This window comes from Ceratotherium simum, chromosome 34, assembly GCF_057802395.1.
Source record: "Ceratotherium simum simum isolate JZ-2026a chromosome 34, ASM5780239v1, whole genome shotgun sequence".
Taxonomy (NCBI): domain Eukaryota; kingdom Metazoa; phylum Chordata; class Mammalia; order Perissodactyla; family Rhinocerotidae; genus Ceratotherium; species Ceratotherium simum.
In genome coordinates this window covers 19,478,808-19,489,157 of record NC_141933.1, presented here as the reverse complement: position 1 = coordinate 19,489,157, position 10,350 = coordinate 19,478,808, and the positions used below count along the sequence as shown (strand labels likewise).

Sequence of the window (10,350 nt, the reverse complement as noted above, 5' to 3'; positions counted from 1 at the left end):
TTGTGAAATGATTACCAAAATCAAGCTAATTAACATATCCATCACTTCATATAGCTAAAATTTTTTCTTTTTGTGGTAAGAACACCTAAGATCAACTCTCTTTAATAAAGTAAACTCCAATACTTTAAAAAATGGAAAAAATAAATAAAATACATGTGTCAGGGATAAAGAGATTCTGGTTCATATTCTGATTTAATTCTCCACAATTTTCAATTTGAATACTAAGGTAGATTGAAACAAGCATGATTGGGGTAGTGTATATATTTTTAAGAAACAAAAAAATGCCTATTCAAATCAGGAGCATACTAAGACATAAGGAATCCGTGCGTTTGCTGAATGAGTATACAACCTGAATGAAGCATTGTGTTAGCCCAGAATCCATGCAAAATATTGTCACTGTGTATAAAAGCTCATGAAGGAGTCAAATAGACATGAAAGAAAATGCAATTAACCCTTGAGTGTATCATTTATCTTTAATGTTTATCACTGCTATAGATTTTTCAAAATATTGATATCATTCCGGTAGGTGACCAGATAACTCGTTTATTTTGACTTTGCCAATCCAAAGTCAGCTTGTTTATCGAGAGCCTATCATAAACTGAAATTAGCTATAGCGAGGAGATCTGTCAAGGGGGACCCACAATTAGCCAATATTTTTCTCATGGTTCCTAATCAAAAATTTTCCCAAATGCCCACTCTATCCTTGAGATATAAAATATTAATTCAATCTGATTGAAAATCTCATTTTGAGGTGGCACAATTTATTTTCTATTTAGCCTAGATTCTTGGATCAGTATTTTCATGTTATGTTATAATCACATATTTACTTATTTTGTCTCCTATCAAGTCTACGTAGCCTTTATATATTTTATAGTATACATTACTAATTTTCTGGTTAATTTTGCCCTATTGTGAGTATTTAAGACTTTTTTATCTCAGCAAGTATAAGTTCTACCAAAAATTTAGTATGATTTACCTTACTTCTAAATAAAATAAGTACCAATATGACCTTAAAAATCACTTGGGACTTATATTAACTGGCTACAATATTTATTTATTCTACTCAAGCAGAGATGAGTACATTGAGATATAAGAGGAAGTATTTTGTCTAGAAGGACAAAAGAGGAAGAGGAAAAAAATCTAGTAAAATATTCCTACATTTTGATGCCATAATTGGTCTGAAAAAGGATTAAACAAAGATTTTTGGACCCACCTTTGCAACTGGACATTAAGATTACATTAAAAGGGAATTTTGCATCGATTAGTTAAATTTGCCTTCAGAGCATCTTTTACCTCCTTGTTCCTTAGGCTGTAAATCAATGGGTTCAGCACAGGGATCATTAAGTGTAAAACACAGAGGCCATCTTATCAATATCAAAAGTATGGCTGGATTTGGGTTGCAGGTAAATAAACAATAATGTTCCACAGAACACAACCACCACTGTCAGATGGGAGCTACAAGTGGAGAAGGCTTTGTGTCTACTCTCAGTTGGGTTCATTCTGAGAATGGCCGCAAGAATAAATACATTAGATACAAGAACAATCAAAAGAGAAGAGAGCAAGAAACAGCCCAAAAAGACCAAAATGATCAATTCTAATTCAAGTGTGTCAGAACAGAGCAGGGATAACAGAGTGAGGTTGTCACAGTAAAAATAGTTGATGATGTTAGAGCCACAGAAGGACAAGTTAAATAACTTAATTGTGAGAAATAGTGACAAAAATGTGCCGTACAGATAGGGAGTAAGTGCCAGCCCCCAACACGCTTTCTCTGCCATGATGACCACGTAGAGAAGAGGTTTGCAGATGGCTACATAGCGATCATAGGCCATCGCTGATAGAATAAACAATTCAGTGATGATGAAAATCTCAAAGAATGCCAGCTGGGTGGCACACCAATTGTAGGAAATTGTATTTTTGTGTACCACAAAGTTTGCCATCATTTTTGGGCCAATGACAGTGGAGTAACCAAGATCAGTAATTGACAAATGTCTATGGAAGAAGTACATGGGGGTATGTAGCTTGGAGTCCAAACAGGTCAAGATAACCATGGCCAGATTACCCATCACTGTCACCAAGTATATGATGTGGAAGACTCCAAGGAGAGGTGCCTGCAGCACAGGGCTGTCGGTGATCCCCTGACTGAATAAATTCAGTCACTTTTGTCACTGCAGTATGATTCTGTTTCTCCATATAGTTCATCTTAGTAAACTATGCAAGGTTCAAATCAATAATTATTATATCTAAGTGCTATCATCTCAGAGAATTTAAAACATACATACAATGATATATGAAATAGAGAGACATTTTGTCTCAAATTATAAGTAGAGACTCCTCTTCCCATCAGGCCAAAGCTACACATACCTGGACTCACATTGTAGTGTAAGTGCCTGAAAAATACCTTTTTGAATATAATATAAGTGCCTGTTATTAAGCTTCTGATTGCCATGGCACCCTTTTCAAAGATATGCATCTCTAAGAAACATATTGCCAGCTACACAATTAGATAAAGAGGCAGGCTGCTCCACTCATGAACTTCCCCTTTTAGAAATCCCCAGGTGACCTAGATAACTGACTGCTTGAATGGCCCTGCTCTTCCCTTCTCATGCATTAATTCCTGCTCTTATGTTTTAAATTCACTAATAAAAAGTAAACCCAGTGCAAAACCCTAGGTCCCCACGCTTAATCCTAATAAAGGCAGAACCCTAGGTTTGCACTCTCTCTCTCTCTACCTGCAACCCCACTGTGTGGCCCCAGTCATGCTGTGCACCCACCATGATCTGGGTAATAAATCTTGTTTGTTCACAGTTCCCTGATTGTTGTTGCTGAGGCATGTCTTATCATCATAAGAACCACGAGGGTCACCACATTGTCTAGTACACATTGTCTAGCCACGATATTGTATCTGGTTGGGGGTAATGCCTCTGGGGGCTCACCACAACTAGTACAGGGCTAGTTGAGTACCCCCAGGCATTCCTAGCTGATAGCATCACTTCCCATAGGCAGAAACTGATACAAAACACACATTCATTGAAACTTTGATAAAGTAGGCTTTAAAAGGGGCAAGATAGGTGGCCAGCCCTGTGGTATAGTAGTAAGTTCAGTGTGCTCCACCTCAATGGCCTGGATTTGGATCCGGGCATGGACCCACACCACTCATCAGCCATGCTGTGGCAGTGACCCACATACAAAATAGAGAAAGACTGGCACAGATGATAGCTCAAGGCCAATCTTCCCCAAGCAAAAAATTGGAAGATTGGCAACACATGTTGGCTCAGAGTGAATCTTCCTGAGCAGAAAAAACACACAAACAAAATAAATAAAAGGGGCAAAATATTTTGAAGTGGTTGTTTTGATACAGCTACTATGATCTGTTCCATTTGATCCAAAAAAATTTTAAGTGTGTCAAAAACCTATTATATTTCAGCTTTTTAAAATTTTCAAGTAATTTGTAAAACAAACATCTACACCTAAACTACAAACATTAAATAATTGGCTATCATCAAATGTGTTTAAAAGCAGCAAGACATAAATAAAAAGACTTTCTAAACTGTTGGAGTGACCAATCAGGTGGTGATTAGGAAACCTCCAACCATTAAATAGATGTTTCTATACTTCTCATTGTAAGTTCGGCTTGTTTACCCAACATAAAATCTAATGCTATAATATATTAACTTTAGAATTTTGTTATTAATATCTTGTTAACATTTGCCACAACTGTCATTTCTGCCTATTGAATCACTTCTAATGATCTTCCAATCATACATCCCTCTTCCGCATAAAAAGGACTTGGTCATTCTGATGATTTATGAACTCTCAGTGGAGATTCATGTAGAGGCGCAGCAGGAAGAACACAAATGACTGTCAAGCACCAATAAAGAACTCATTATATACCAGGCACTTTTCTGAGCACTTTACATGTATTAACTTATATGATCCACACAATAACTCTAGGAAGTAGATAATATTACCATCTCCTTTTGAGAGTAGAGTAAACTGAGGCACAAGGTGTTAAATAACTTAACCAAAGTCACTCAGATCGTAAGTAGTGGAGTCAAGATTCAAACAAAATCATTCTGTCTTCAAAATATGTTCTCATAAACATAAGACAGAAGTATGAGGCCTCTCCATTAAGGTCACCCTGAGTAGACAAGAAACGACAAGAAACGGAAAGTGGGACAGGAGATTCACCAGGTAAATAAGGATGGACAATGACCCTTGTTAGAATAGATGACTGAAGCTGTAAATGTATTTGAAAACTAAGATCTAAATGCACAGCACAGAGTATCAGGGACTCTCTCACAGGTCTGTCCCACACGTTAATCCTATTGATGACAGAACAGTATATCGCAAAGGAAGAACCTGTTCTTCAGAGCATAATATCCTTCCAGATCTTTGGTGATGATCCAGTTTAAGCCATATGCCCTGAGAAATTTTCAAAAACTGATCCTTCCTACTCACCTTAATAGAGAATCTGCTTTGTCTTGCTGATGTTTTAGTCTTTATCAGTTGTTGCAGAATGGATTTAAGTTTTTCTATATTCCCTTGAGACTCATTTTGTGGAAACTTGAATCTGATTCAAGGATAAACAATCTGCACATAATTACCGGAGGGAGAGTACTTGGGTTAAATGTTAATTATGCTCAGACTGTCCCATTAGGAAAAAACAAAAGTATTTCATGCCTGAGTCTAACTGAATAAATAAATTATGTGATATCACTAAACACTGGAAATCATAAATATGTCTTCGTGGGCATCTCATTTGCACAATATCATTCACATATTAGGTATATTATACACACATACACACACACACAACATGTGAGTAAATGAAAGAATGACTTCCTAGAAAAAGATTATGCAGTATTTGATAATACAACATCCATTGACCAAGGATATTTTTGCTGGATATACAACTATAGGTTGACATACGACAATGCCTTATGACTTGTATTGTTTCTGCCAACAAATCAATGGTAAATCTTTTCTTCATCTGTTCATAAACTATTTTTTATCCCTTTTTTATAATGATTTCTCTTTGTCATTGGTTTTCAAAAAGTTGACTGGGATGTGTGTGCTTTGGCATAATTTCCTTTCTCCTTATTTTGCTTAGAATTATTTTAGATTCTTCTGTTTTTAGATTTATAGTTTGTTTCTTTTTAATAAATTTGGAAAAAATTCTGGTCAGCATTTCTTCCAATGTTTTTTTCTGCCCCATACAGTCTCTTCTTTCTACTTGGACCTACATTTAAATGTACAGTGTGTAGCTTGTCATTGTTCTACAGATCACTGAGACTATTTTCACAGTTTTTGTTCAGTATTTTGTTTTCTTTCTGACTTCATTTTGAGTAGTCTTTACTGTGATATGTTTAAGTGTAGTTATTTCCTTTCCAGTGTATAATCTGCTGTTACTTTCATTCAAAAAATATTTGTTCATATCTAACATTGTATTTTAATCTCTACAGGTCCCATCTGGTTATTTTTTAATCTTTCAATTGTCTCCTTAGAATGTCAGTGTTTTGTTAAATCATTCAGTATATTGAACATATTTATAGTCTGTTTTAAAGTCTTTAGCTGATAATTCTATCATCACTGTCGTTTAAGGATCTACTTTAATCATCTCCTGGGTGGCAGCACATGTTCTTGCTTGCTTTTAGGCATGTTTAGCATTTGTGGTTGGATGTTTAATATCATAAATTTTATGTTAATAAATGCTAGTTTCTGTCTTCCTAAAAGAATGTTAAATGTTTTAAACAAAGATCAATTTTCTCTTTCTGAGACTTGTTTTCAAACTATATGAGTAGGGGTCTGTGGTAGCTTTTACCTCTAAGATCTCTCCTGGATGCTCAAGTGTTGAACAAGGACTCTCTACTCTGGCTTTTTGGAACTCTAATGTCTTCCTGCTCTGTATGCTCTCTAGAATTGTTCAGCTTACAATTCCATGATCAGTCTTTTAATAGTCTTGTGGACCTTCACTGTAGACACGCCCAAGTTAGGGTTCAGACACCAACTCAAGGAGATCTTGTAATGTAATTACTTTCAATGTAAATGGATTAAATTCTCCAAAGGCAGAGATGGGCAGAATGCATTTAAAAAATCATGATCCAACTATATGCTGTCTGCAAGAGACTCACTTTGTTTACATTGTTGTTTTAGGTTCAGAAAATACAGTGAAAACAAGATTGTAAAGATATGTGATTTAAAAAAAAGCTGACAGAAGCAAACATGTAGTTTACCGATGTAGAGCTTAATAAGTGTTTCCTTTGGGAGAAATGTGAGATTCTATGGGATCACTAAAGGACACACTGAATCAAAAATAAAGAATGTTGGGGAGGGAGTGACAGTTAATTGAGATCTAAAATATGAGAATTAACTTTGCTGAATATAAAGGGAACAATATATTTGTACATTATAATTAGTTTTTGTTCTGGAACCAAAAACAATGTAATTATATCTATAAGAAACATTATCAAATGACATTTGCCTTTATCATAGTTTATTAGAACAACATTCCATATTAAATATTAGATACAAAGTTTACACTGATTCTTAAAGACTCTGTGGAAGGCATTTATTACCTCTTTGTTCCTTAAGCTGTAGATCAACGGGTTCAGCATGGGGATCACTAAAGTGTAAAACACAGAGGCCATTTTATCAATATCAAAGGAATGAGTGGATTTGGGCTGCATGTACGTAAACAGTAGAGACCCATAGAATACAACTACCACTGTCAGATGAGAGCCACATGTAGAGAAAGCTTTTTTCCTGCCCTTTGCAGAATGCATTCGAAATATGGCTATCAGAATGAGTATGTAGGACACTAGGACTACCAGGAGGGAAGAGATCAAATTCAATGCTGAAAATAGTATGATCAACAATTCTATTTCTCTTGCATTTGAGCAGAGCATACGTAACAAGGGAACACTATCACAGTAAAAATGACTGATGACGTTAGAGCCACAGAAGGTCATTGTAAAAATCCTGGCAGTGAACATTAGAACCTGCAAAGTGCTGTAGAGGTATGGAATGCCTACCAGCACATGACAAAGTCTCTGGGACATGATCACACTGTAGAGCAAAGGGTTACAGATCGCCAGATAACGGTCATAGGCCATGGCCGACAAGATGAAAAGTTCATTGATTACGAACATAAGGAAGAAAACCAACTGTGTGGCACATGCACAATAGGAAATGGTATTTTGATCTACAACAAAATTTACCAGCATCTTGGGACAAATGACAGTAGCATTACCAAGGTCAATGAAAGCCAAGTGTTTGATAAAAAAATACATAGGTGTGTGTAGGCTGGAGTCCACCTGGGTCAAGATGATCATACCCAGATTGCCCACCACTGTGACTGTGTAGATGATGAGGAAGATCCAAAACAGGGGAACCTGCAGCTCAGGCCACCTTGTGACTCCCATCAGAATGAATTCTGTCAACAATGTTAGATTCTGTTGGCCCATTTAGTCCAGTTAAATCTTCAGGGAAGAAACAGAGAGGTTGTTATTAGCTTTCATGTAGTGCCATCTAAACAAATTATATTTTGTAGACAGACTGGGGATTTTGCCTCACAATGGAGTAGAAAATTAATTCCCATCCCTTCTTTTAAAACTGAAATAAATGATAGAATATTCTACTTTCCAAGAGGATGGATCCAATTGAAACACATGTACCATTACGACAGATTAAACTCTAAGTAAACTCAGCAATGTTTGGAACATCTGCATTGATTTAAAAAGCCATATAGGTATTAATATAGAAATATTAGGCTTTATGTTTTCTACGCAATGGCATCACAAGTATTCTTTACTACACTTCCATTTTTGTCTGAGAATTCTTGTGGAATTTTGACATTCTTAAAGAGACAGGAAGAGATAATGTAAAGCTAATGAAGTTTAAGATTTAGGGCCCTTCATTTGTACTTTCAAGGCCCTGGGTGGGGCCTTAGCAACAACCTCACAATGAGATATATCTTTGTAAAAGTTGCAAATATAAAATATTTTAACCTTGATCCATTAAGCCCACTTTCTCTTTCCATTTCAACTTTTGCTCCATCACACTTCAACTAATGTCAGGATGCACTGGTGTGTCTGCACTCATTTGTAGGGTCCAGCTAAGGGAAGATTGAGTTATTTGATATTTAGCGGGTATGTTTATACGATTCAAAATCATTGACATTTATCATTGAATAATGCTTTGTATTTTAGTGTAGGAATGGCTTCTAAGAACACTCCTGTCACCCAATATGCTGAGATGTGTCTGGAATTTCATTAGTAAAACTATTATATTTATAAATTTTATGATGTTTGTGAGTATTAGTTTCTTTAAAACTGAATCTTTAAAATTCTTTTTCTATTCTAAATAAATATTCACATTTATGCCTCAACTTATATGTACAATTTCATTTCTTTGTTTGAAAAGAAAATCCTCAAATTAGTATAAGCTTCAAGATGCATAAGATCTGGATCCACTCCTGCTAAAATATATGGTTTGTATCAATATTCAGCAATTTTGAATATTTAATTTTATATTCTTTAATTCCTTTAAATGCTTATTTATATGCATAAATTAATTCCTCCACTGTGGATATGATAGGTATATAAAGCATTTAAAATACTTATTTGAGCATTCATTACATCTTACATTATTTTCAACTTATTTCTCAAATTGTACAATGAAGTACATATAGAGTATAACACTAGGATTTTCAAATTTTTCAGTGATAAATCCTGCCCTCTCCATTTCATACAATTTACATGGTGAGTCAGTAAAACAAAGTGGAACTGCTCTGATTAAAGATACTGAAGCTGCTTTAGCTTAATCCACTTGTATTTTATTTCTCTCACATTCAGTTTCTCCTCAACAAAAATATGGAACTCTGTGAGCATGATTTCTAATTGGAGGAGTAATTGGATCTCAAAACACTGTCCATTAAAATACAAGATAAAATTACTATAATGCAAGGTAATGCTCAGCTTTAGTCTGCACTGCTGTCAAGTAGGAACTTCTGGAAGCCTACCACAAGGTCCAGACCTACAGTCTGCAGCAGCTGAATCTGGTCCCACCCTGTGGCAGTTGGCAGAATTCTAGGATCTGCTAATTTTGGGTGTTGATTTAGCCAGTCCATCCAGGAAACAGGGGTGGCGAGGAAGGCTCTACTGGAGATTGGTGAGCCACTGCTACCCCTCTTTCCTAGTTGAAGTCGTCTGCTGATTCTCCATTGAGTCCCACTCTGCTCTCAGGTCCCTTCCTCTTTCACAAATAAGAACCAAGTGTTGCAAGGCCTGCTCTCACGGGTTTTCCTGTAAAATACGAGATACACTGGATTAAGCAAAGGAATTCAGAATTCCGGTACCAATCCCACCACTTTGAAGTCTTCAATGCTTTGCTAAGAATTATTCTAGTGTTTATTGACTTTTATTTCCATTTTCACTGTCAGTTATTATCTCCCTTCTCCCGTTCAAGATGTCTGGATTCTTTCCCCATGCTCAATCGCCTTTTTTTATTTCAATTTTTATCATATTGTGGTAAGAATGCTTAACATGAATCTACCCTGTTAAAAGATTTTTAAGTGTACAATACAGCATTGTTAACTATAGGCACAATGTTGTACAGCAGATCTCTAGATCTTATTCATCTTACATAACTGAAACTTTATACTTGTTAATTAACAACTCCCCATAAGATTCAGCAATCCCGCTTCTGGGTATTTATTGAAAAGACTTGCTATCAGGATCTTAAAAATATAGTAATACCCTGCACTTTATTCTTATTTGGAAAAGGATATCTCTCATCAGTTTTGAACACCTTGATATAACATTTTAAATAGTTCCATTTAGGGCTAACCGTTAGAGGAGACAAGATATAAGAAGCATGCAACAGGGTGAGTGACTTTTCAATCTTAAGACACGGTGATATCAGTTAGGAATTGTTTGAGGTTCAGGGCTTTCTCCATAACTCTTAAAAATCATTCTATTTATTGGTCAGTCTACTCAATCAGTCTGTAAAGTTCATTCCGAAAAAACCAAACTGAGTAGTAAGAGACCAGTAGGGAAAATAAGCAAACAACTAAAAAATCTGTAAGTACAGGCATGGGAGTTTACCCTTATATAAGGATATGTATGTCCTTATATTAAAATTATTTGCAGTTTATAAAATATTACGTGCATAATACATATCTTAAAGTATTCTTTTCCCAATATTGCATAGGGTATATTTTTATAAAAGAATATTTATCAAATGTTACATAGGACATATACTAAAAAATATTTGTTGTTTAGCTGAAATTCAAATGTATCTGGGCATTCTGTATTTTATCTGCAAGTCTTAATCATAATAGTTTCTAATAGA

The 10,350-nt window shown here is 35.4% G+C and overlaps 1 protein-coding gene and 1 pseudogene across 1 annotated transcript; both read right to left on the bottom strand.

Annotated features, from left to right (window-relative positions):
• Positions 1 to 1,228: 1,228 nt before the first annotated feature.
• Positions 1,229 to 2,199, bottom strand: LOC101393786 (olfactory receptor 8K1-like; annotated as a pseudogene).
• A 4,286-nt stretch (positions 2,200 to 6,485) lies between these two features.
• LOC147912634 (olfactory receptor 8K5-like) lies at positions 6,486 to 7,661 on the bottom strand. Its single transcript, XM_087423294.1, has one exon. The coding sequence runs from the start codon at positions 7,461 to 7,463 to the stop codon at positions 6,522 to 6,524; it is 942 nt and encodes a 313-aa protein (XP_087279420.1). The 5' UTR covers positions 7,464 to 7,661; the 3' UTR covers positions 6,486 to 6,521.
• Positions 7,662 to 10,350: the final 2,689 nt, after the last annotated feature.

Excerpts from the sequence above, each read along its gene's own strand:
- LOC147912634 (XM_087423294.1), bottom strand. The coding sequence starts at position 7,463 with ATGGGCCAACAGAATCTAACATTGTTGACAGAATTCATTCTGATGGGA.